The 25,442-nt window shown below is 36.0% G+C and overlaps 1 protein-coding gene across 2 annotated transcripts in view; it reads left to right on the forward strand.

The window, feature by feature from the left end:
* INTS7 (integrator complex subunit 7) overlaps positions 1-25,442 on the forward strand; it is an 88,855-nt gene that overhangs the window by 11,804 nt on the left and 51,609 nt on the right. Inside the window, exons 3-7 of one of the 2 annotated variants that reach the window (XM_036824634.1) lie at positions 164-310; positions 1,444-1,581; positions 7,682-7,728; positions 11,541-11,740; positions 12,224-12,346. In XM_036824634.1, the coding sequence (XP_036680529.1) occupies positions 164-310; positions 1,444-1,581; positions 7,682-7,728; positions 11,541-11,740; positions 12,224-12,346 (655 nt within the window). Of the gene's footprint in view, positions 1-163; positions 377-1,443; positions 1,582-7,681; positions 7,729-11,540; positions 11,741-12,223; positions 12,347-25,442 lie in introns of those variants that run through there. The other variant, XM_036824644.1, reaches the window with a different exon arrangement.

Here is a 25,442-nt window from a genome sequence, read left to right on the forward strand (position 1 = left end):
CTGTACAGACTTTAACTCTTTCAGTGGTAAGACAGAGAATATTAAGATTGAAAAACATTGGCCTATTGCTAAAATTTATTAATATCATTAGTGTTGCTTTGATTCCTAATTAAATATTACTTTATAAAGTGATCTAATTTATTTTATCTGTGGTTTTTCATAGAAACAATTTCCTGAGGCTATGTGTTCTTAAAGTTACTCAACAAAGTGAGAAGCATTTGGAGAAGATTCTAAATGTGGATGAATTTGTGAAGAGGATTTTCTCTGTGATTCATAGTAATGATCCTGTAGCAAGAGCCATCACACTCCGGTATACTCTGTTATGCTAATGAGTCACCACAAGATTGTTTGAGTTGTGATTATATATCCCCAAAAGGCAATATATTTACTTTTATCATTTCGAATATTAAGAATTTATTTTTATATTTTCTACTAACAGTCAATGAGAAAATATGGTAACCATCCTGATCTGTAAATGCCTTGCAGCTAACCATCTATGATACTGTTTCGGTAACTCACGTTTGAAATATTTCTCTTTGCGGGTGGATGTTCTGATCTGATAACTCTAAGGTGAATGTGGCTTAGCCTCAGCTTATTTTGAATTTTTACCTTCCTGACCTTGTTCTACTGTTTCATGTCAGTTTTCTGTATTCATCCTTGGTTATGTGCTTGTTTTTGTATATGATAATTTATATCTGGACTCCTTGGAGAATGCCAGATATAACCATCTTAGCTTCTTCAGCCTTTCCTTTTCTTTCTTGGCATTAAACAAAATTTTCTTTTAAGTTTTGTTAGAATTTCATTTTGTAAGCCTTATATCCAGCTTGAACCAATATCCTCATTTTAGGTCTATCATCTGTGAAATTATATGCGTAATTTTTGGATTGTTTGAAACTCACTTTCCTAAACTCTTCCTTCCTCAGTTCTGATATGAGCCCCAGGGGGCATTCTCCTCTCTTCTCTTGATATTGAGGAGAGATTTGAAAATCATGATACAAGTAATCACTGATGTTGAAAAAAAGACTGGGAAGTCTTACTTTTTACTTTGCGGATCTGCTGAATAACAAAAGTATTGAACTCTTAATGCTTTGCTAAAATGGACTTCTTCATACAACATTGGAAAATTGATATTTTGATGCTTTAATAATTTAAAAGTTTCTTTTTCTGGGCTCTCTTTGGTACTTGGCATGTACTTCAAGGTGATTTTTAAAAGTTTTACTTGTGTTAAATAAGCCATGTTAGTTTTTCTGACATATTGAAGTATGGAAAAGTGTTTAGAATTTGAGTCACTGCTTGATTTCTAAAATTGATACTTTATTAACCTGAGATTTATGGAATGACCTGTAAACTTTAGTTTTGGTAATTTAGCTTTGCCTGCTTCTTCCTTTTCTGACCTTGAGCTTATTGTATTTCCATTCTTCTTGGGTTTCTCTGTTTGTGCAGGATGTTGGGAAGTCTGGCATCAATAATTCCTGAGAGGAAGAATGCTCATCATAGTATTCGTCAGAGTCTGGATTCACATGATAACGTAGAAGTTGAAGCTGCTGTTTTTGCTGCTGCTAACTTCTCTGCACAATCAAAGTAAGCATAGGCCTTTTATAATTTGGCTTCCCAGGAAGAGGTTTTGAAGGAATAACTCATCTGTGTATATAAAACACTAAGGGATACAGAAAAATGTAAATGGCAAGGTGTATTTTCCAAGAGGGTTTCCGTCATGTTGGGAAAACAGGACTTAAATCCATAAAACAGAAAAGTTAAGTACAGATGTTGGCATTAACTGTAAATGAAATTAGAGTTTCCAGAAGGACAGGATCAGCATGGGATTAGAGTAGTTGGGGAAGCCTTCATTGGGGAGCAGAAGCTTTGTCTACTGAACAGCCTTCCCCAGACATACAGTCCTAATACTAAATTGCTGCTTTCTTACTGTCTTCTCAAGTTTAGCTTTTTGGCAGTAGAACTGTGCACAGTTTGACAGAAACAGTAACTTGAGTTGAAACCAATTTTAATTTCTTTGGGATGTCATAGTCTACTGTCTTACAAAACAGTATATCTATGTGTGTGTGTGTGTGTGTGTGTGTATATATATATTTTTTTTTTTGGATGAAATGTTGACCATAGTTTTATTACTGTGGTTGACTTGCTTGATTATCCTCTCTAAAAAATATATATTATTCCCTTTAGTGACTGATGGGGAAGTAGCATTGCTTTCTGGAGGACATTTTGGTAATATGTATTTTGCTTCAAACATGTACATTCCTTTGACCTAGAAAATCCACTTATAAGAACTTATCCTAAGGAGTCAGCAATGTGTACTGATATTTACTTACAAGGATGCTAGTTATAGGGTTATAGTAACCAAAAAAATTAGTAACAATTTAAATTCCAACCAGTGTGCTAATAAGATAGATATGACCGTACAACAAAATACTATATCAGCTTTTGTAACGAATATATTTTAGAAATATATTTGGAAATAGGTTACATAATAGGTTATATGATATTATAGATTTATTTAAAAAACAAGTATTTATATTTATGGAATAGAGAAAAGACTAGAAGGATATATATCGAAATATTGTCTCTGGTTGGTAAGATGGTTATCTTATTTTTGTTTTCTTTTTTACGAATTTTTGTATATCCTGCTAGGAGCAAGTTTTGGTTTTATAATCAGATGACTAATGAATTTTTTTCAATAAAAAGTAGCATTTACATTAAGAGCCTCTGCTAAATTTGGATAAGACTTGAAAGAGTTAATCACCAACTGTCTTCCTTTATACTTTATTAGTACATACACATTCATCTCTTCAGCTGCTCTTACGAAGCCTTCAGAATTCCAGGATTACTCATTGGAAAAGGAGATTAGAGAATAGAAAGCATATAGTTTTTAATTCACTGATCGAAAGTAGTAGGTGTGGCAATAATTGAGGAAGAGAAATATCTGAGTAAAGACAGTTCCTATTTGTGCTTTTGAAAGTTGGCATTTTTTTCTTATTGAATTGATGACCAGTAAACATTTAATAGTTTATGTAGAAGCAGTTTTTCACATACCAGGCTTCAATATGGTATACTTGTGATTTGTGATGTTTAAATATACCAAATTAGTGCAATAGGAAAGTCTGAAGGACCTATCTAGATGTAACAGAGTGTGAATAAGGAAATACGTCTTTTTCAGATTAGCATTTACCTCTTCCCCCAGAAATGATGACCTGGCTTGAGATCAAATATCTCAACCAATACTGATGGATTTTTATGTTAGTATCTCCATCAATTTTGGATCTTAAGCAAATTAGAGAAACTGGCCAAAAAAGACCTTAAGAATTTATTTAATCCTGTTTCCACCTGTCTGCTACCACAACCACATGTGACTTGTTCTGAAAAAGGTTATAATTTTTAAGAGCTAGTCCCAGAGCAGGAGTTGCAAACCCAGATGCCTTCAGGGACCAGGGAGGCATTGTCAATGAGAGAGGTGACTTCACGTGGTGACTGTGGTGAACTGAAGGGTGCACTCACCATCTAAAAGGAGTAGCCCCTTGGTACCAGTAGATGGTAACAGTGCAGGAGTGTATGACCAATGGTGTGACATCAGAATTTGGGGGTGGGGGGTGGTGGGAAGAAGCTGGAGAATCAGATTATTCTGTTTATTTCACCATACGAGACTATATATTCTTAACATATTCTTAATGCTGACATTAAGAATTTAAAAAAATATTATTAGACCAAAAAAAAAAAGAAAACTGCAGGTTTCTAACTTGCAGTTTATTGACCATAGAAGAGTGTAACAGACTTAAACTTTGAGTTGTTATAGAAGTTATTATATAGTTAGTGGGACTTCCCTGGTGGTGCAGTGGTTGGGAGACCACCTGCCAATGCAGGGGACACAGGTTCAAGCCCTGGTCTGGGAAGATCCCTACATGCCGCGGAGCAACTGAGTCCATGCACCACAACTACTGAGCCTGCGCTCTAGAGCCCGCGAGCCACAACTACTGAGTCCGCGCACCACGACTACTGAATCCTGCGCGCCTAGAGCCTGTGCTCCACAGCAAGAGAAGCTACCGCAGTGAGAAGCCCGCGCACTGCAACAAAGAGTGGACCCCGCTCGCCGCAACTAGAGAAAGCCTGAGCACAGCAGCAAAGACCCAACGCAGCCAAAAATTAAAAAAAAAAAAAAAAAAAAAGATACTATTTTTTAAAAAGTTATTATATAGTTAGTGAAGAAATACTTAGTGAATATCCATCATGTCCAGACTCTATTCCAAGCACCAGGAATACAGAAGTGGAAAAGATGAATGACCTGTTGTGATGTAAACACAAAATAGTTTCAGCTGCTCATTAATGTTATGGAAAAATAGAACAGTTTTGTCATTGTGATGATGACCTGAGTGAGCTGCTTAGGTAGAGTGATCAGGGAAGGCCTCACTGAGGAGGTGACAGTTGAGCTGATACTGGGTGCTGAAGAAGAGGCAGCGATCTAGAGGAAGGATATTCCAAGCAGAAGGAATAACAAGTACAAGAGCACTCTGAAATGTGAACAGGTCATCTATACATACCTAATACACCTTTTGCCTTATACCTGAAAGACATTTACAACTTACTTTTTCTTATTAGATGTGAGGCTGATACCAGAGCAGTAGTTTTGAAACTATTTGGTATCAGAATCCCTTTACACTCTTCAAACATTATTGAAGTCCTCAAAGAGCCTTTTTTGTTTATGTGGATTATATCAACTGATAGTTACTGAATTAGAATGAAAATGCCTAAATTTTAAAAATATTTATTAGTTCATTTAAAAAGTAACAAATTCTTATTATGTTAACATAAAAATATATGAAAATAATTATTTTAGAAAACTGAAATCAAGTTTGTGGGAAGAGTGGCCTTGTTTTACATTTTTACAAATCTCTTTAATGTCTGGCTGGATTCTCATATCTGATTCTGTGTTCACTGTTTCTGTTGCAATGTTATTTTGGTTAAAATATGTGAAAAAAAATCCAGCCTCACACAGATATATAGTTGGAAAAGAGAGGAGTGTTTTTAAAGGCTTTATAGGTAATTATGGATGTTTTTCTTTGATACTGTACCAAAACTAGAAAAGTGTTGGTTCTTAAAGGTTGATTGCCCTGTGAACTCTAAAACCACCAGTGACTATGTACTGTTATATTGAAAGTCATTAGCCTCTCTTACCCGTGTATGGTTTTATAACTTAAACTTAACCCGTGTATGGTCTTCTGGAAAATATTGGTTCACTGTGTTATGCAGGTCTTCCAAATGTTGACCTTTTTTCATTGTAAAATATCAAAGGATCACTATTTGTTGCTATCACCACTGATCTCATCAGGAAGGTCTTTAAATATTAAGCTGTCAAGCTCATGGTGACAGATATAAGTTTTCTGAAATGCTAATTTTTGCTTAGAAGCTAAGATTGGCAAAAAATTTTCCCAGTTACTTTCCTGAAAGTTACAAGCTTACTTTATTTATCTTTTTAGAAAATACCTGCAAATAGCCAACTCTGAATAATTATGGAATTTCATGAAAAAACATGGGTAGCTCATCTCGAAACTCAAATGACTGCATGGTACTTTTCCTGCAGACAACCACTGTGTACTTGATGTGTGCTTTCCATTTTGTCAGAGAATATTAAATAATATCTTAATGGCAGAAAATGTTTTATATAGACATCTGAACTGCAGAGAGGAAGTATTCCATGCCCTGTGTATCATGTATCATGACTAAAAGAGCCAAGTTAGATCATATTATCTGTATCATATTTCCTTACATATTATATAATGTTTTATCCCAAACATTCATGTTATTAATAACTTTTGCAACACTCAGTGATATTTCAATTGCAACAGACTCAAAAGCAACACCTTGGAAAATACATGTATATAATATTTTTTAAATGCCTACTTTATTTTTAATTTTTATTTTATTTTTTTAATTGAAGTATAGTTCGTTTACAATGTTGTGTTAGTTTTAGGTGTACAGCAAAGTGATTCAATTATGCATATATATATATATATATATATATCTATCTATTTTTCAGATTCTTTTCCCATATAGGTTATTACAAAATATTGAGTATAGTTCCCTGTGCTATACAGTAGGTCCTATTTGTTATCTATTTTATGTATAGTAGTGTGTATATGTTAATCCCAAACTCCTCTAATTTATCCCTCCTCCCCCTCCCCCTTGGTAAGCACAAGTCTATTTTCCATGTCTGTGGGTCTATTTCTGTTTTGTATATAAGTTCATCTGTATCATTTTTTTTGATTCCACATATAAGCTATATCATATTTGTCTTTTTCAGTCTGGCTTACTTCACTTAGTATGACAATCTAGGTCCATCCATGTTGCTGCAAATGGCATTTTTCATTCTTTTTTATGGCTGAGTAATGTTCCACTGTATATGTATACCACATCTTCTTTATCTGTTCATCTGTTGATGGACATTTAGGTTGTTTCCATGTCTTGGCTATTGTAAATAGTGCTGCAGTGAACATTGGGGTGCATGTATCTTTTCAAATTATGGTTTTCTCTGGGTATATGCCCAGTAGTGGGATTGCAGGATCATATGGTAGCCCTAATTTTAGTTTTTTAAGGAGCCTCCATACTGTTCTCCCTAGTAGCTGCACCAATCTACCTTCCCACCAGCAGTGTAGGAGGGTTCCCTTTTCTCCACACCCTCTCCAGCATTTATTATTTGTAGACTTTTTGATGATGGCCATTCTGACTGGTGTAAGGTGATACTTCATTGTAGTTTTGATTTGTGCTTCTCTAGTAATTAGCGATGTTGAGCATTGTTTCATGTGCCTTTTGGCCATATGTATGTCTTCTTTCTTCTTTGGAGAAATTTCTGTTTAGATCTTCTGCCCATTTTTTGATTGGGTTGTTTGTTTCTTTGATATTGAGCTGTATGAGCTGTTTGTGTATTTTGGAGATTAATCCTTTGTTGCATCGTTTGCAAATATTTTCTCCCATTCTGTAGGTTGTCTTTTCGCTTTGCATATGGTTTCCTCTGCTGTGCAAAAGCTTTTAAGTTTCATTAGGTCCCATTTGTTTATTTTTGTTTTTATTTCCATTACTCTAGGAGATGGATCCAAAAAGATTTATGTCAAAGAGTATTCTGCCTGTTTTCCTCTGGGAGTTTTATAGTATCCAGTCTTACATTTAGGTCTTTAATCTAAAAAATGGCCACTTTTAAATAATTTGGCTCTTAGTAAGATTCTATCCATATTTCCTACTGTGTTTCTACTACTTCATACTTACTCTGTTTTTCTAAAATTCAGAATATTTGGTATATATTTTATTGTTTACGTAAGTGATCGCTTGTGTGTTGAAAGCTTCTGTTAATTAAAAGTGCGTCCTAAAACATTGTAGACTGAGATAGTGACCTTGAGTCTTTCAGTCATTTAGTAATGCAAATTGCAACAATGCTCATAAATCAGAGCATCTTTCCTTGAAAATCACGTGGGAACAGTGTTGGCATAAGCCCACCGCTGTTTGGAGTTTTGGTTTCAGTTGCACTTCTTACCCCACCTGGCACCTGACCTTAGTAATATTAGTTTCGATTTGGAGTATTGCATTTCTCCTGTGCTTACTGTGTTCTGTTTCTTTTAAGTCCTCAGAAAACTGAAGCAAATTTAACTGGTTTTAAAGATTTTGCTGTTTTCTCTTTCCAAAGGGATTTTGCTGTAGGAATCTGTAACAAAATCAGTGAAATGATTCAAGGTATGTATGCTTCATTTGGTATTATGAAGTAACTTAATGGGATTTATATTAATAATAGCTGCTAACATTTATTAAGTACTTACTGCGTGCTAGTCACTATTCATTCATTTATTCATTCAAATAATGTTTATTAAGTGTCTTCTAAATGCCAGAACTATTCTAGGTGCTTAGGATACAGTAGTACACAAAACAAAGCCCTTGCCCTCATGTAACCTACATTCTAATGGTGGAAGGGTTGGTGGTAGCAACAGATAAGTAAATTTATGACATATCAGGTGCTGTGGAGAACAAGTGTGGTAAGAAGGATAGAGAGTCCCCAGAGCAGATGGCAAGATAGAAGGGGGGAAGTTTCTGTTTTATATATGTTGATCAAGGAAGACTTCTGATAAAGTGATATTTGAGTGAGAAATGCAGATATTTAGGGGGAAAACGTTCTGACCTGGGGGAGAGCTGTGCTGTTAGGAGCTCTGGAACTCTCTTCACTCTGCTGATGTCCCTCCAGTATCTTCCAATTGCAATGAAACTCAAATCCAAATTCCTTACTGTAGTCTACAAAGCCTTAGTATTCTAATCTCATCTTCCATACTGTGCCTCACATGTATTACCCCATTTACCCTCATAATATTCATAAAAGGAAGCTGTGGGGTTACAGCATTGCACAGCTCTAGAGAACACAACTTTCTTTGTGTATTTCTAGATGGCATTTCTTTGAATTGCACAATTTGGCAGACTTGGATAGGTAATACTACTACCTCTATTTTATGGAAAAGGAAATGGAGCCACAATAAAATCACTTAATTGAAGACCAAGATACAGTGGTTGAGCTTTGGCCTGTTTCCGTTTATTTCTTTGTCTTTTTTCCCCTGCTGCCAGAAAAGGGCTGTCCTGCAGAAAGCTATCATTAGAAGGAAGCATCACTCATTCATTGAGCAGGTTTTTATTGAATGCCTGCTGTATCAGACAAGATCTTAGCAGGAAACAGATGTCACACTGGAGCTGAGATAATTCAAGTAGGGTTTAATGAAGGAGCCATTTACAAAGGTGTGGGCAGGGTAAACTATAGGGGATGATGTAGTCCTGTACCCCTCTATGGTGCAGGAGAGGGAGTGGTTACCAGAACCTGGAGTCACATCAAGAGGGCCACTTTGAAAAACTGACCTTCAGAATGATGTGACCTGATGTGACCCTGCAGAGAAGGAGCCAAGGAATAAATACTCGGACCTGAGCATTCTTCTCTTCCCATCTGCTGGGGCTCTCCACCCAGACAGAAGGCAAATAGCAAGGGAGTTGATGTAAGCTATAGAGGTAAGCCTCCTAGGGTGCTGGAGGATTCTGTATAGCTTGAGTGGTGGCTCTATGGATATATTCATATGTAGAAATCCATTAATATGCATATTTAAGATTCATTTTTGTTCCATAAGTTTTATCTGTTAAAAATTAAAGTAGGGACTTCCTTGGTGATGCAGTGGTTAAGAATCCGCCTGCCAGTGCAGGGGACACAGGTTCGAGCCCTCGTCCGGGAAGATACCACATGCTGCGGCGCAACTAAGCCCATGCACCACAACTACTGAGCCTGCACTCTAGAGCCCGCGAGCCAGAACTACTGAGCCCGCATGCCACAACTACTGAAGCCCACGCGCCTAGAGCCCGTGCTCTGCAACAAGAGAAGCCACTGCAATGAGAAGCCCGTGCACCGCAATGAAGAGTAGCCCCTGCTCACTGCAACTACAGAAAGCTCGCGCACAGCAACGAAGACCCAATGCAGCCAAAAATAATTAAATAAAAACAAACAAACAAATAAATAAATAAATTTAAAATGAAAGCAAATGAACAGGAATTAGGAGATGGAAAGAGAGACAGGGAGGAAAACACAAGGGTAGGAATGGGGGCAAGGTGGAGGAAGATTGGAGCTCAAATTATAGAAGTGTGAGCAAGTTTTAGGAATAAAGTATCCTTAAATTAAATTTTAAGTTGCTTGTGTTTCTGCAAAGTAAAATCTTGAGTCTCCCTAAACCTTCAGTAAAAATGTCTGTAAACACAAAGAGTCTCTCTGACTGCTGGATTGAGAATAGACTTGCAGAGGACTTGCAGAGGAGAATAAAGTATCCTTAAATTTTAAGCTGCTTGTGTTTCTGCAAAGTAAAATCTTGAGTCTCCCTAAGCCTTCAGTAAAAATGTCTATAAGTACAAAGAGTCCCTCTGACTGCTGGATTGAGAATAGGCTTGCAGAGGAGAAGGGAGGGATATGCGACAGGAGTCTGCCATGGGGAAAGGCCTAAGTAGAGACAATACTTAGGACACTTTTGCAATGATCCAGTCAAGAGATGGTGCTGGAAATGGACCAGTGTGATAGCAATGAAGGTGGAAAGACAGTCAGATTTGGGTTATATTTTGAAGATAGAAACCAACAAGATTTGTTGATAAATTTGGATGTGGGTGTGAGAGAAGTAAGGGAATCAAGAAAGACTCCAAGTTCTGAGGAGCTGTAATGATGGAATTGTCATATCCTGAAATGGGAAAAGTTGGAGGGGCAATTTCGTAGTAAAGATCAGAAGTTCTCTTTGGGCTGTATTAAGTATAAAATACATCAGAGACATCCCATTGGAGATGACCAGAGGAAATGGGATATACATATCTGAAGTTCCGGGGGCGGGGAGGAGAGGGGGAGGCAGTCTTTAAAAGCATATAGCTGGTAATAGAAGCCATGGGTTTATATAAGCTCACTCAGGGAAAGTACATAGGGTAAGAAGATAATATGTTACCAAGCCCAAGGAATACCAGAAATTAAAGTGTGGATAAAGAGGAGAATACAAAGAGATTGAGAAAGGACAAAAACCAGGAAGAGTGTGAAAAAGCAGAAGCTATTGAGAGAGTTTCAAAGATAGACTGGTCATTCAAATGCATTCAGTACCTTAAGGATCAAAACAATAATAACATAAGCATGATATGATCCTGAAGAGAGAAAACCAGGGAGTAAATGCTCTGACCTCATTCTTCTCCCTCCCATCTCCTGGGACTCTCTGCTTTGGCTAAACTCAAAGAGAGGCCAAATAATAAGGGACTTAGTTGATGTAAGCCACTGTTGGATGTTGAAATGGTATTTATATATTCACACTAACAGTTACTTCACAGTGGCAAAACCAGTGATCAGCAGAGATAAATTAGCTTTTGACATATGTGTAGTACATTATGACTGACAGTTTTTTGTTCACTGTCACCTCAAAGCCATGCTGTAGAAGAAAAGACTTTTTTGTTTATGTAGCTCCAGTGTTGACAGGAAAAGATGCTTTGGAATTAATCCTCATGGAGTTCCAGCTATGTATGCTGTAAAGAAAGGCATTGCTACACAAAGTTCAGAGAGTTTCAGAACTGCTCCATACGCAGTCTGTTCACATCCTGATCTTAGAGTTGAAGGAAATAATTAAAATTGTAAATATAATCAAATCATCGCCATTGAGTTTGTGCATATACGTGTGTATATGTATACATGTATGTGTATATCTTTTAGTATCCTTTGGGAAGAAACAGGCAGCAAATATGACTGCTTTCTACTGTGCCTTTTAAGGGCATTTTCTACTATCAGCATGTAGTTTAATAAGCACCCACAACTTAATGTTAAGATAAATACTTTTGAAAAACACCTATTGAACTTGTTGATTAGCTCTAGTATAACATCTTTAATGTTATAACCATAATACTAGTCTACTGTTTGTTTTTAAATGGTCATTTTGCTAATTGAATCAGACCTTTTAACTGTGGACTGTTATCCAGGATGATGATCAGAAATCTCTAAGCATTCTTTCTGTATCTAGGTCTAGCCACGCCAGTAGACTTGAAGCTGAAGTTGATCCCTATCCTGCAGCACATGCACCATGATGCAATATTGGCGTCCAGTGCTCGTGAGCTTTTACAACAGCTAGTCACATCCTATCCTTCCAACAAAATGGTGATTGTTTCTTTGCACACCTTTACTCTGCTTGCAGCTTCGTCTTTGGTTGATACGCCTAAGCAGGTAATTTCAATTTTCTTTAACTGCCTTTTCTTCAATAAACTTGCGTATTAAGTATATGCTAAAAAATAAGTAACCCATAAGTGTTGATAACATTAAAATCCCTTTCTCTGATAAAGATCAGAGAAGGTTTCATTTCCTTTTGCTTGCTTTTTTCCTCTGTTCATAGTGCTGATTCTTAGGAGCCTTGAGAGAAGTGAGGGGGAGGTGGGGGTACATGGCAGAGCATGGAGTTGGTGGGGAAAAAAAAGGGAAGAATTTAGTGTTTGAGGCCAGGTCTTGTGCTAGAACCTTGCAAGTTAAATGATAGTATATTTCTATACAAGAGGAGAAAGAGGCCCAAACATGGGCATATGGTGAATACATGACAGGGCTGTAATTCGAAATGAGCCCTGTCTCAAATATAAGTTTCACTAACTTACACTGCATCCCTAATGATAATTTCAGTGACAGTATCATTCATGGAGTGACTTATTTCCTTTGTAGATTCAGCTTCTATTGCAGTATTTGAAGAATGACCCCAGGAAAGCAGTAAAGAGACTTGCTATTCAAGATCTGAAATTACTTGCCAATAAAACACCACATACTTGGAGTAGGGAAAACATTCAGGTATGCAGAACTTTGAACATTAATATTTTATATAGAAAAATAATATAGCATTATAATAGAGCATATTATTTTGCTTTACATTTTTATATTGGGTTGGCCACAAAGGTTTCTTCGGTTTTTCCTGTAAGATCGCTCTAGTGGCACTTAGTTGTCTTTAACTTCATTCGAAACAATTTTATTAGATTGTGTGTGACAGCTGTCATATCAGCATACATTTAATACAAGACTTATCAAAATTGGTGAATTTTTGTGTAGCCATTTTAATATTGAAGATGGAAGAAAACATTTTCGACCTATTATGCTTTATTATTTCAAGAAAGGTAAAAACGCAACTGAAACGCAAAAAAAAGATTTGTGCGGTGTATGGAGAAGGTGCTGTCACTAACTGAACATGTCAAAAGTGGTTTGTGAGGTTTCGTGCTGGAGATTTCTCGCTGGACGATGCTCCACGGTTGGGTACCCCAGTTGAAGTTGATAGCCATCAAATCGAGACATTAATTGAGAACAATCAACATTATACCCCACAGAAGATAGCTGACGTACTCAAAATATCCAAATCAAGCATTGAAAATCATTTACACCAGCTTGGTTATGTTAATCGCTTTGATGTTTGGGTTCCACATAAGTTATATTTCCACGTGTGATTCTCTACTTAAACGTAACAAAAACGTTTAGTTATTAAAACAAATTGTGTATACGTATAGCTGATTCACTTTGTTATACAGCAGAAACTAACACAACATTGTAAAGCAATTATACTCCAATAAAGATGTTAAAAAAAAAAAAAAAACAAATTGCAACAGGCGATGAAAAGTGGATACTGTACAGTAACGTGGAACGGAAGAGATCGTGGGGCAAGCGAAATGAACCACCACCAACCACACCAAAGGCCGGTCTTCATCCGGAGAAGGTGATGTTGTGTATGTGGTGGGATTGGAAGGGAGTCCTGTATTATGAGCATCTTCCGGAAAACCAAAGGATTAATTGCAACAAGTATTACTCCCAGTTAGACCAACTGAAAGTAGCACTCGACGAAAAGTGTCTAGAATTAGTCAGTAGACTAATCTTTCATCAAGATAATGCAAGACAGAATGTTTCTTTGGTGACCAGGCAAAAACTGTTAGAGCTTGGCTGGGAAGTTCTGATTCATCCGCCGTATTCACCAGGCAGTGCACCTTCGGATTTCCATTTGTTTTGGTCTTTACAAAATTCTCTTAATGGAAAAAAATTTCAATTCCCTGGAAGACTGTAAAAGGCACCTGGAACAGTTCTTTGCTCAAAAAGATAAAAAGTTTTGGGAAGATGGAATTATGAAGTTGCCTAAAAAATGACAGAAGGTAGTGGCACAAAAGGGTGAATAAGTTGTTCAGTAAAGCTTTTGGTGGAAATGAAAAAGGTGTCTTTTAGTTTTACTTACAAACCGAAGGCACTTTTTGGCCAACACAATATTATCTTTGTCTTTTTCTAAGTGTTTCAATCTAAAAAATTTCTAAGAGCATTGTTGATATTGGTGGCAGAAGTTAGAAGTGGCAAAGTAAATATATAAAACTTCTTTCTTTTTTTCCCTTTATTTTTTTTCCAGTTTTATTGAGATATAATTGACATAGAGCATTGTATAAGTTTTAGGTGTACAGTGTAATGATTTGACTTAACATCATGAAATTATTACACAATAAGTTTAGTGAACATCCATCATCTCCTAGATACAAAATTAAAGAATTTAAAAAATATTTTGTGTGATAAGAACTCTTAGGATTTACTTTCTTAACAACTTTCACACATAACTTAACAGCAGTGTTAATTGTATTTATCATGCTATACATTACATTCCTGGTACTTATTTATCTTATAACTGGAAGTTTGTGCCTTTTGGCTGCTTTCATCCAACTACCCCCTGCCTCTGGTAACCGCAAATCTGATCTCTTTATCTATGAGTTTGTTTGTTTGTGTGCTTGCTTTTGAAGTATAACTGAGCTACAACACTGTGTTAGTTTCTGTTACACAACGTAGTAATCTTTCTATACATTTCAAAATGATCACCATGATAAGTCTAGTTATGCTGTGTCACCATACAAAAATATTACTTAGTTATTGAAAAATTTACATCCTTTAATGTTTAGGTTTGTTTTAGTGAATTAGACTTGCCTCTCAGTTTCTTTTTAATTGTCCCATAGCAGCACCAAGGCTAATTGAGAAGCCCAGTTAAATTGTTTATTTTATTCTTGTCTCCTTTACTCAATTTAGGGAGAACAGTTTTGGTGCTGACTGTATTTATTAGAGAAAGGTACTGGATGGGTAACTTAGCGAAGTGTATTTCTCCTTTTCACACAGAGGAAAAGACATTCTTAAGTTTTCTTTTGTAAATACAAGAACAGATCTCAATCTCTAGACTTTTAATGTGACATCTTTTATAGCATTTCCGAGGTTAAATTAATGTTTTATATTTATTTTTTCTCAAAGTGGAACCCTATTTGTTTACCCATTACTGATGACAGATGCACCACTTTTAAAAAAATGCTGCTTAAAGTGAAATGGAAAATTGTCAGAAATAAATCTTACTTTCATGGATTTTATTATTTCTTGATATGATCATGGCTACAGTGTAACAAAAACCTTTGAATTTCAGATTATGAAAACTGAGCTGCTGTGTTTTTTTTGTTTGTTTGCAATTTTCTAAACATGTTTGGTATATTATGATTGATAGTCACAAATATCCCAAGACATAAGGACAGTAATTAGTATTTGCACTTAATAGATGAGCAAATTAGGGTTCAGAGAGGCTTAATATGCTTAAGAGAGCTTCTTAAGGGGACTTAATTAAGAATTAAGAGAGCTCTGTCCTCTGGTGTTTTTTTCTACTAAACATATTATCCAAGAAGAGAATGTGCTCAGTCACTTTAGGGAACCAAACCAAGTGAGAGCACTGTATTATTCCATCTCATTTCTTTCCTTATTTTCAGATAAATCACACATACAAAAAAGTATGTACAATGTATATTTAATAGTTTAAGTAATAATTGTAAATCAAAACCCATGTAACCACCATCCAGCTAGAAAGAGAACACTGCAAAATCACAGAACCCTGCTTCCTTCTCTCACATGGTTCTCCCTGATCAGAGCCTTAATACCCACCCAATGGAAACCACTGTTTTGACCTTTGTGATAATCATTTCTTTGCTCTTTATAGTTTTACCACCTATATAAATGCCTCCCTAAAAATATTGTTTAGTTTTGTTTGTTTTTACTTCTTTTGCTCAACATTATACTGATGAGACTCATTCATGTGGTTGCATGTTTTTTTCCTTTAATTGCTATACAGTTGTCCCTTGATATCTTTGGGAGATTGGTTCCAGTACCCCCTGCTGAATACCAAAATCCTCAGATGCTCAAGTTCCTTGTATAAAATGGTATAGTTTTTGCATATAACCTATGTATATCCTCCTATATACTTTAAATCATCTTTAGATTACTTACAGTACCTAATATAATGTAAATATTATGTAAGTAGTTGTAAATAAAATGTAAATTCAGTGTAAATAGTTGCCCTTTCCATGCTCTGAAATGGTTAAGAGCTATGACATAAGAATTTTCGGTCTTCTGAGGGTATAGCTTTAAAAGTGCCGTAAGTCCATCTGAACCTGGAACTTCTTCCAGGGATAGAGTTTTGAGAATATTTCCAATTACTTACATGGTTATTGCCCTATCAAAGTTTTCTACCTCTTGAATCAGTTTTGATAATTCGTTTTCCATTTAATTTATTTTGCAGATTCATTAGTATCAGTATAAAGAACCTTTATAATTTTTAGTATCTCCGTGTTTAAAATTTTATCTTTATTTTAGTCTTACTATTGTGTTTGTGTTTATATTCCCCTTTTCTTGCCAGAAGCATGGCTTTCTTGTGCCTTTCAAGTGGTTGGTACATTTATTTTTATTCTTCTGTTTAATAATGAAAGCACTTAAGGCTATTTATTAATTTTCTTCTTAGTGCAGGTTGGCCACATTCCATAAATTACAACTTTTAGTGTTCCCTTTGTCATTAATTTGAAATGCACTTTTTAAGTCAGATTTTGTGGTGTAATTTAATTACAGAAACTTTTCTAGGTACACAGTTCTAGATATGCAGTTCAAATTTTGACAGATGTGTACAGTTGTGTAACTACCACCACAATTGTGATATAGAACATTTTCAAATCACTCCAAAGTTCCTTTGGGCCCCTCTAGTCAGTCTTTCTCCTAACCCCTGACTAGTACTGAACTGATTTCTATCCCTATAATTTTGCCTTTCCAAAATATAAATGGAATCATACAATATGTAGCCTTTTGGGTATGGCTTCTTTTGCTTAACATAATGCTTAGCATAATTCACCCATGTTGTAACATGAAGCAGTAGTTCGTTCCGTTTTACTGCTGAGTAGTATCCCAGTATATGGACCATAGTTTATTTATCCGTTGACAGCTTCATGGACATTTGAATTGTTTCCAGGTTTTTTTTGTTTTTGTTTTTTTGCTATTGTAAATAAAGCTTCTATTGTACAGATCTTTGTAGGACATTTCTTGGGTATATACCTAGGAGTAGAATTGTTGGGTTGTGTGGTAAATGTATGTTTAACTTTGTAAGAAACTGCCAAACTGTTTTATATAATGGCTGTACCATTTTACATACTCACCGGCAATGTATGAGTTGTAGTTCTTTATCCTTGCTAGCACTTTTTATTGTATGGTTTTGTAATTTTAGCCTTTTGAATAGTTGTGTAGTGGTATCCCATCGTGGTTTTAATTTGCGTTTCCCTAATGACAAATGATGTTGAACATCTTCCAGATCTCTTCTTTAGTGAAGTGCCTGCTCTAATCTTTTATGCTGCCTTTTTTTTTTTTTTTAGGTTTTCTTCTTGTTACTGAGTTCCTTATATATTCCAGATACAAATACTTTATCAGATGTGTATTTTGCAGATATTTTCTGCCAGTATGTGCCTTGAATACAGTATCTTTTGAAGAACAGAAGTTTTTTTGTTTTGATGAAATGTAGTTTATCAATTTTTTTTTTTCCTTTTGGGGTTGTATTTTTGTTTTTTATCTAGGAAGTCTTTACCTAACCCAAAGTCTCAAAGATTTTCTCATATATTTTCTTCTAGAAGTTTTATAGTTTTAAGTTTTATATTTAGCTCTATGTAATCCATTTTGAGTTGACTATTGTATACGGTGCAAGGTAGGAATCGAGGTGTGTTTGGATAGCCAGGTGTTCCAGCACCATTTGTTAAAAAGACTACCCTTTCTCTGTGAATTACCTTAGCATCTTTGTTGAAAATGAGTTGACCTTATCTATATAGGTCTATTTCTGGATTCTGTTCTGTTACTTTGGTCTGTGTATCTGTTCTTAAGTCAATAGCACACAATTTTGATTTCTGTAGCTTGGAATTCTGTAAGTCTTGGCATCAGGTACTGTGAGTCCTCTACCTTTGTATTTCTTTATTTTGGGTGTTCTAGGTCCTTTGCCTTTCCATACAAAATTTCGAACCAATTTGTCAATTTCTACAAAAAAGTCTGCTAGAATTTTGATTGGTATTTGCATCTATAGATCAATTTGGAAAGGATTGACATCTTAATAGTATTGAGTTTTCTAATCTATGAACATGGCATATCTCTCCATTTATTTAGATCTTCCTCAATTTCTCATCAGTGGTTTTTAGTTTTCAGCATACAAATTTTGCTCATATTCTGTGAGATATTCCTAGGTGTTTCATGGTTTTTGGTTGCAGAATCGTCCCTCTGTATTGCATCTGCTGATTCAACCAACCACCAATGACTCAAAAAAGTATTGCAAAGAAAATCCCAGGAAGTCCCAAAAAGCAAAACTTGAATTTGCCACCTGTCAGCAATTATTTACATAGCATTTACATTGTGTTAGGTATTATAAGTAATCTAGAGATGATTTAAAGTATGTGGGAGGATGTGCGTATGCAATTTATATGCAAATACTACACCAGTAGTATTTGAACATCTGTAGATTTTGGTATCCTCAGCAGGGAGTTGGGGGTTCCTTGAACCCCTGCGGATACTGAGGGGCGACTGTATTGTAAATGATTTTGTTCTTTTAATTTCCATGAGAGCAGTTTTGATTTCCTCTTTGACCATGGAATTAGTTTAAATAATGTTTTTATCCCCTTTTTTCTTATTCTTCTTTTATCCCATTTATTAAGATGCAACTGACATACATCACATACATAAGTTTAAGCATAATGGTTTGACTTACAAATATTATGAAATGATTAACACAGTAAATTTAGTTAGCATCCATCATCTCATATAGATATAAAGAAAAGCAAGAAAAAAATTTTTTTTTGCTTATGATGAGAACTCAGGATTTACTGTAACAATTTTCCTATATAACATACAGCAGTGTTAACTACAGTCATCATGTTGTGCATTACATCCCTAGTACTTATTTTTCTTATAACTGGAAGTTTCTATTTTTGACGTGATAAGCTTTTTATATTTGTTGATGGAATTTTTGTTGTTGTTAACCTTTTGTTATAAATTCCTCATTTTAAGGTTTCTTTGTGGCACAGTGTAGGATCATTTTTTGTAAACAGTTCACAGAATTTGAAAAGAGTATATTTTCTATATAATGTAATATATATATATTAAGTAATACAGATAAATATATAATATATATATTATGTGTTAATATATATTATTAATATATATTTCAGTATAAAACTGTATGAAATCTTATTGATACTATTCAAGTATACTATATCTTAAATTAGTTTCTCTTTTTGATCTGTGAAGTTTTGATATTCATTAGCTTCTCATGCCAATTTATATGTAACCATTTTTTTTTTTTTTTTAATAAATTTATTTATTTATTTATTTATTTTTGGTTGTGCTGGGTCTTCGTTTCTATGCGAGGGCTTTCTCTAGTTGCGGCGAGCGGGGGCCACTCTTCATCGCGGTGCGCAGGCCTCTCACCATCGCGGCCTCTCCTGTTGCGGAGCACAGGCTCCAGACGCGCAGGCTCAGCAGTTGTGGCTCACGGGCCCAGTTGCTCCGCGGCATGTGGGATCTTCCCAGACCAGGGCTTGAACCCATGTCCCCTGCATTGGCAGGCGGACTCTCAACCGCTACACCACCAGGGAAGCCCTATGTAACCATTTTAATTTAAAAATCTTAATGCTGTCTTGTTCCACAGATAGAACTTTTATTAATGTAAAAGAATCCTCTCTCCTATTTAAAGCTATTGTGGCCTCAAGTTCTTTATGTAATATTAATATTGCCTCTTGTTTATTTTTCTTTCCACATATCTATCAGGTCTTTGCCAATTTTGTTATCCTCAGCCTTTCTCTGTCATTTAGGTTTGATTCTTATAAATAGCATATAATTAGATTTACCCCTTTAGACTTAATCTGAGTCTTTTTTAGTAGTATAACTTATTTACATTTATTGATGTAACCGAGTTTTTGTACTTCTTTTATAAACAGTCTTATTTTAGACTGTTTATAATGTGTCCTTTTTTGTTTCCTTTGTTTCATTACTTTGTTATTTTGGTCAAGTTTTCACTGTTGCTTTATTCTCTAGTGAATTAAAAAGATTTTAGCACGGTAATTAAACATTATTCTTACTTTCCTACCTCTATATTTAATATATTAATATAAGAACTTGTGTATCTCTATAAAGAATGAAAAGTATGGTGGTTGAAATATTGCAAATTTAGCAGGCTTAAATTCTCCTCTTTTCTACTCCCCTTCATTCCCTCCTCCCCCTGTATGTTGTTAAAATAATCTGGAATTTAATTACCAGTTACTTTTTTTATACTATGCAGTTATCGTATGAAATTTTTTTTGTAATATTTGCATTGAACTTCACAACCACATTAATGGTTACTTAAGTGTTAACTGTTTTGTTGATTTCACAGCTTAGGAGTATTTCTTCAATATACCACATCTTCCTTGAAGTTTTTTGTTTTGATTTATCTTTATCTTTCTTGTGGCTTTTTTCTTTAGTTCTTTTTAATTGAAAATACATGTTATTAAATATTTGTCTCTCCCACAAAGAATTTTTTCCCACTGTGCCTGAAATCTGAGCATATTGATTTTAATTAAATGGATGTGGTCAAATAATCATTTTTTCAAAGCCTGGGTGTATTTTTGAAAATATTGAAATAGAGCAGAAGAAAACAGTTCTAATGATTTAACCTTTACAAGGTAATAGCTTGTTGATTTCAAATTTAAATTTTACTCTCAGTCACCAAGAGTAATTATTTTTCTTCAAGGTTTTCCTCCCTCCTTCTTTTCTTTCTTCATTCTTTCCTCCCTTTCTTCCTCTCAGCCAGTCTTATCACTGCTGATTGATTTTTGAGTTTTGGTATTTCAGGTGCAAATTGTGTGCATTCTATTGCTATTTTTACGGGTGTGTTGGTAAGTATTATAATTTCCACCTGTAATCAGATATTCCTGGTTTAAAGGAAATACTTTCATTCTGAATGTCTTAAAAACCTGAAGGAAGGAAGGGCCTAAATCAAGGCCCAAGTGTAGCATATTATTGTTAAGGTAGTCAAAAACAAATAATTTCATAGGAACAAAAATATTTTTTCATGTGTTTGTATTTCTCTTTGGATTTTTTTTATATGTCTTGCTATAATATCCATTTGTGTTGATCAGTATTAATAATTTACACTATTCTGATGTTATTGTCTTATCTGAAGAGGTTGATTTATGCAAACTGTCTGTTACACAGCAAAAGATTATTTGTTCTGGGTATTCTCAAAGACGTAATTTTATTTTTGACTTGATCTCTCCTAAGATTTCTGATTGTATCTTACCTGATCCTAGAAGGAATGACAAGTTAAACATGAGAATTAGCTCTTTTAATAATCTTTTTCTTTTTGTAGTTAGTACAATGGAGACATAGAAAATTTAGAGGTATTGTGTCTCTGGCAGAGTACTTTTGTTTATTTTTAATTGAAGTATGGTTGACATACAATATTATATTGGTTTCAGGTGTATAACATAGTGATTCAATATTTAAATACGTTATGAAATGATCACCACAATAAATCTAGTAACCATTTGTCCTCATACAGACTTACTACAGTATTATTGACCATGTTTCTTATGCTGTACATCACATGCTGTGACTTATTATATGACTGAAAGTTTGTACCTCTTAATCCCCTTCACAGAGTACTTTTAACATGACATTTTTCTTTATTTTGAAGATTATAAACTTTCTGCCATGCTTTTTTGGAACACATCCCTGGTGGCCAGTCCCATTCTATAGTAGAGGAGAAGCCCCCATTTAGGAGCTGACCCAGAAAACAGTAATTCAGGACAGAGCCTCAGTTGAGCAGTGAGTTAAACCAGCCTGGAGAGAGAAATTCAGACCAAATAGTCAGTGACAGTGACAGTGGTGGTGTGTGAGAAAGGGGGCTCCATTTGAAGAGTTAGATTTTTCCTTTTTGTTCATTTGAAAAATGGTCCTGGTAAGAACAATTTTGTAATAGGTAACATCCTTGAAACAGAAACTTGAACTATATTTCATCATTGAAATATGACTGATGTGCTATTTCTGGGGAACTTTGATGTGCTCCATTAAGCTTACTACATTGAATTAATGGACCTTTAAACCAGTATGTAATTACAGAGAGCATTTTAGGTATCCAGTACTGTGCAAAGTGACAGAAATTAGAAGATAACACTGTAGATAATTTTATAGATTTTCGAACACTTTGTTCAATTTTTTATATGGTAAATCTTTTCTTCTTTAAAATTATTAATATCATCATCTTATGTAACATGTCTCAACCTTCTTGATTATCCCAAAAGGTTAAATACCTGTTATACATAGAGCACTTTATAAGACATAATTTTGAATATGTGTAAATACAGGACATAACCTATGGGGCTATTTGGTTAATAATTTTATTCCTAAGTACAAACTAACAGTACAAGGCAGAACAATTTAGGCAGTAAAAAGTGGATAAATGGAGGTAGCCTATGTATTTAAATAAATAAATTAAAACTGTAATATTACCAAATGGCAATGACTTTTTTTTTCTTTTGTAAAAAAGCTTTCTTTTGAACTTCAAAAATAGCATCTATATCTGCTTTTTTTAAAATTAAGTAATTAATTAATTTACTTTTGGCTGTGTTGGGTCTTCTTTTCTGTGCGAGGGCTTTCTCTAGTTGCGGCAAGCAGGGACCACTCTTCATCGCGGTACGCGGGCCTCTCACCGTCGCGGCTTCTCTTGTTGCGGAGCACAGGCTCCAGACGCGCAGGCTCAGTAGTTGTGGCTCACGGGCCTAGTTGCTCCGCGGCATGTGGGATCTTCCCAGACAAGGGCTCGAACTCGTGTCCCCTGCATTAGCAGGCAGATTCTCAACCACTGCGCCACCAGGGAAGCCTTATATCTGCTTTTATATCTTCATCCCCTACTCGTTCTTTAACATACTTGCTTATAGGTCTGTTTCCTTATTACTTTGCTTAGTTACTTTAAAAGATCACCAGTGTTCTTCTTAATGCTAAATCCAGAGCCTTTTTCTGCCTTTATCATCTTTCCTTTTGATACATTGGACACTGTCAGCACCCCCCTTCTTTGGTCCTTAACTGTCCTCACTTACTCTTCCCGCTCTCTGAACTGCACCTTCTCTGGATTCTTCACTCCCCCTTTTCCTCAGAGTTGAATCTTTGAGTTGACTTCAGTCTAGGCCCTTTCTTCCATTTCTTCTCTGCCACTCTGAGGACTTCCCTTAATATAAGCACATGCGTCTTCTAACAGTCTAGTCCTCTTACCTGAGCTCAGTTGCTCTCCAACATAGTAGCTTGCAGAGGTTGTGAAGTGCTTTGACTCTCAGTAGCTGTTTAATCTTACAGACGATAGATATCACTGCCCGCCTTATATTTTATTTTAAATTTCACTTCCTTTCTTTGCCAGTATATTCATGTGTCAAAATTCAAATGCTACAAAAGGCTATACAGTAAAATATTTCCCACTCTTCTGCCATCCACTCAGCTCCTTTGCCCAGTGGCAACCAGTGTCTAATTTTTTATATGTTTTTCCAGAGATGTATAAATTCTGTACAAATCTTTACCCCCATTTTACAAAGAAGTTGAGACTCAAAGATTTCAGTAATTGGCTCAGATCACAGAGATGGTGAGCGGCAAAGCCAGAATTCTAATGAGAGTCTTCCAGTTAAAAATCTGCTACAGGGCTTCCCTGGTTGTGCAGTGGTTGAGAATCCGCCTGCCAACTCAGGGGACACGGGTTCGAGCCCTGGTCTGGGAAGATCCCACGTGCCGCGGAGCAACTGGGCCCGTGAGCCACAATTACTGAGCCTGCGCGTCTGGAGCCTGTGCTCCGCAACAAGAGAGGCCGCGAGAGTGAGAGGCCCGCCCACCGCGATGAAGAGTGGCCCCCACTTGCCGCAACTAGAGAAAGCCCTCGCACAGAAACGAAGACCCAACACAGCCATAAATAAATAAATAAATAAAAATTTAAAAACTCAACTTCATGCCTATTAAAAAAAAAAAAAATCTGCTACATCTCAGATTCCAAATGCCTGGTGGATATTTCTTCTTGGACTTCATATCTCTTCCTGTTTTCTGTTCTTACTCAAAAATTAGTTTATCCACATAAATTCTCAGTCTTTGTAAATGGAACCAACATTCTCTGGTCATCAGTTTTGAAATTTTGTAATAATAATTGAATCCTTCTTGTTCATTCCCTCGTATACAATCTCCTTCAAAATGTCTCTCATGTTTATCCTCTACTCTCCATTCCTGCCACCGAGTTCTAGTTCAGGCCATCACCAATCACAACCTGCCTGGATTACTGCCATAAGCTACAGGATGGCTCCTTACCTCTCAACTTTCTTTGTTAACTTGTTGTGTTTACCATTGCCAGAATAATCTTCCCAACACTTTAGATGACGTTATTCCTCTCCAGTGGCTTCCTTTTTCCTTTCTCATCCTGTTTAAATTACTCTGCCTAATATTCAAGGCCCTCTATAATCTGGCCTAATCTTCCCTACTCAATATTTCTCTCTCTTAGCCTTCATCCCTTTTGGATATATCTCCTCTTACCGCAAATAAACACTTCATATTCTGGCCTTGTTGCCCCAGTTCTTGTTTGTATCACATAGACTGTCTTCCCTTCCATTACCAAAAACCTACTTTGTGTTTCAAGTCCATTTCCATGCCTTCCACAATAATGTTTGCTGCTGCTGCTGCTATTTTTGTTATTAACTAAGTTTTTCTTTCAATTGAAAAAGTATACATGCACGTGATAAAATTAAACAGTTCATAGGTGTGCAGTGAGCAAAATATAAGTGTCTTCTATCTCTTCCCTCAGGTCTCCTCTGTAGAGGTGATCACTGTTACTAGTTTCTTAGGTATCCTTCCTGAATTTTTTCATCCACACGCAAGCATGTGTATGTCCCATCTTTTTTCTGTACAAATGCAAATATACTCTATGCATGTTAAGAACTTTCTGTCACTTAGGAATGCATCTTAGGGGGGGCTTCTCTGGTGGCGCAGTGGTTAAGAACCCACCTGCCATTGCAGGGGACACGGGTTCGAGCCCTGGTCCCGGAGGATCCCACATGCCGCAGAGCAGCTAGGCCCGTGCGCCACAACTGCTGATCCTGCGCTCTAGAGCCCGTGAGCCACAACTACTGAACCCGAGTGCCACAGCTGCTGAGGCTCATGTGCCTAGAGCCCATGCTCCACAACAAGAGAAGCTGCCACAATGAGAAGCCCACGCACTGCAATGAAGAGTGGCCCCCGCTCACCGCAACTAGAGAAGAGCCTGCACACAGCAATGAAGACCCAATGCAGCCAAAAATACAATAAATTAGAAAAAAAAAAAAAAAAAGAATGCATCTTGGGGAACATCTCATATTAGCACATAAATCCACTGCATTCTTTTACCAGCTGTGTGGTATTCTCTATTCCCAGTCCCCCACTGATGGACGCTAGAGTTGTTTCCAGTATTTTTGCTGTTGCCATTTACATTGCTCCATTGACGAGTTTGTTAAAAAAAGTTGCCTTTGTGAACATAAATTTCTAAAAGAGGAATTTGGGGGCTCAGTGATATATATAT

The sequence above is a fragment of the Balaenoptera musculus genome, chromosome 1, assembly GCF_009873245.2.
Source record: "Balaenoptera musculus isolate JJ_BM4_2016_0621 chromosome 1, mBalMus1.pri.v3, whole genome shotgun sequence".
In the NCBI taxonomy this organism is placed as follows: Eukaryota; Metazoa; Chordata; class Mammalia; order Artiodactyla; family Balaenopteridae; genus Balaenoptera; species Balaenoptera musculus.